Source organism: Triticum urartu, chromosome 5, assembly GCF_003073215.2.
Source record: "Triticum urartu cultivar G1812 chromosome 5, Tu2.1, whole genome shotgun sequence".
Classification (NCBI taxonomy): domain Eukaryota; kingdom Viridiplantae; phylum Streptophyta; class Magnoliopsida; order Poales; family Poaceae; genus Triticum; species Triticum urartu.
This window is the reverse complement of record NC_053026.1, coordinates 580,809,599-580,811,516: the sequence shown is the minus strand read 5'-3', so window position 1 is coordinate 580,811,516 and position 1,918 is coordinate 580,809,599. Positions and strand designations below refer to the sequence as shown.

The window sequence follows — 1,918 nt, the reverse complement described above, 5'->3', positions numbered from 1 at the left end:
AAATTTGCGATTTCGGGAGAGGAGCGGAAGACGCGTGCGTATGGGCGTGCGATTGAACCTACAACTGCCCCATCGAAAACTCGAGCAGCAAGGTAACGGAACCGATAGCATTACGAACCCGGTGAGGCAAACGGCGAGATCTGTTTTTCTGTAACCTAGCCGTGCTCTCGCTCTCGGCGTCGATATACCTATGGATGGCGCCGATCCACGCGGAAGTGCGCGCCCCCATCGATCGGCCGCGACCGCCGTCCCCTCCGCGCGCTCCAGCAACCCACCAGAAGCAGCAGCAGCAGTAGGCGAGCGCCGCCATGGCCGTCCGCAAGCGACCTGCCGCAGTCCTCGCCAGCGCGAAGGCCACCCACGGCGGCAAGAGGAGGCGCGTCCGGATCGGCAGCACCGAGGACTACGAGTTCGACGACGCGCCCTGCCTCGGCAAGGGCAGCTTCGGCACCGTCGTCAGGGCGCGCCACCGCGCCACCGGCAGGACCGTCGCGATCAAGTTCCCCTGCGGCTCCGAGGACCCCGCCGACGCCGCTGCCGAGCTCCGGCGCGAGGCCGGATTCCTCGCGGCCTGCGCCGGGAACCCTTACGTCGTCGGCTCCCACGGCCTCGTCTGCGACCCGGCCACCCCAAGGCTCGGGCTCGCCATGGAGTACGTCGCCGGGCCGAGCCTCCACGCTTTCTTGCGGGAGAGGGCGCCGCTCCCGGAGCCCATCGTGTGCGCCTACATGTGGCGGCTGCTCACCGGCGCCGAGAAGATGCACAGGCTCGGCATCGTCCACCGCGACCTCAAGCCATCCAACGTCCTCGTCGGGAAAGGGGGCAAGATCCTCAAGATTTGCGACCTCGGCCTCGCCATGTCCCTGCGCACGGCCGACCGGACGCGGTGCAGCGACGCCGGCACGCTGCCGTACATGGCGCCCGAGGTGCTCCTGGGGAAGCCGGACTACGACGCGGGGGCGGACACGTGGTCGCTCGGGTGCGTCATGGCCGAGATGCTCACCGGCAGGCCGCTGTTCAAGGGCGACGTAAGGAGGGACGATGCGGTACGCCAGCTCCGCACTATCTTCCGCGTCCTCGGCTCGCCGGACGACAGGACGTGGCCGGAGTTCACGTCGCTGCCGCTCGCCGGTGCGGTGCGGAGATCGTTCCAATTCCGGGAGCAGCAGCGCAGCACGGTGGGAGACCTCTTCCCCGCGGAGATGCTGTCCGAGGACGGTTACCAGGTCCTGAAAGGGCTTCTTGAGTGCAACCCCGGCAAGCGGCTGACTGCGGCCGCCGCGCTCCAGCTCCCGTGGTTCATGCCTGAGATCGACATCGACACAAACGCCGACGACGCGTTCATCCCGCCAGCAACGCCCAAGGAGGAGAATCTGCTAAGGATCCCACTTGAGATGTGGAAGAATGCGCAACGGCTTGAGTGTGCTTGAAGCAATGGAGCCATGTAGATGCTAGCTAGAAGAATACGTGCTTGTGTTTGTATACGTGTATGTCACCATGTGTGGGAGTAGGTAGAAGTTGTATCTCCATCTCCCAATCAAACATTGCCTTGTAACCGACATATGAATGTGATGATCAATATACCACATCAAATATTCCTACTCTTCAAAGACCATCATCTTCTACTAGCATATCTCATATGCACTCAAAACTCTTTTCTTAATTTATATCCAACCCACTATATAGTTGAGGATGAACTGAAGAAACCTTTTAGAATTTCAAAAACTTTGGAAAGTGCAAAGAAGATACCGAATCATTTCGAATTTATGTCAAGTTACAAATTACAACGCGTCACTGAGAAATAAACTTCCTTTAAAGAGCATAGCTCTGGAGTTCGTCCCTCCCATGTTGCTCCAGGAATTCTTGAAACATGAATTCTGAATTTCTGATGCATAAGAAGCCACATTTTTCAAAGTGA

At 59.3% G+C, this 1,918-nt stretch overlaps 1 protein-coding gene across 1 annotated transcript; it reads left to right on the top strand.

Annotated features, from left to right (window-relative positions):
• The first annotated feature begins 215 nt into the window (after positions 1–215).
• On the top strand, positions 216–1,500 carry LOC125506112 (putative cyclin-dependent kinase F-2). The gene has a single exon (XM_048670986.1). It carries the CDS (start codon positions 309–311, stop codon positions 1,428–1,430), a length of 1,122 nt encoding a protein of 373 aa, XP_048526943.1. The 5' UTR covers positions 216–308; the 3' UTR covers positions 1,431–1,500.
• Positions 1,501–1,918: the final 418 nt, after the last annotated feature.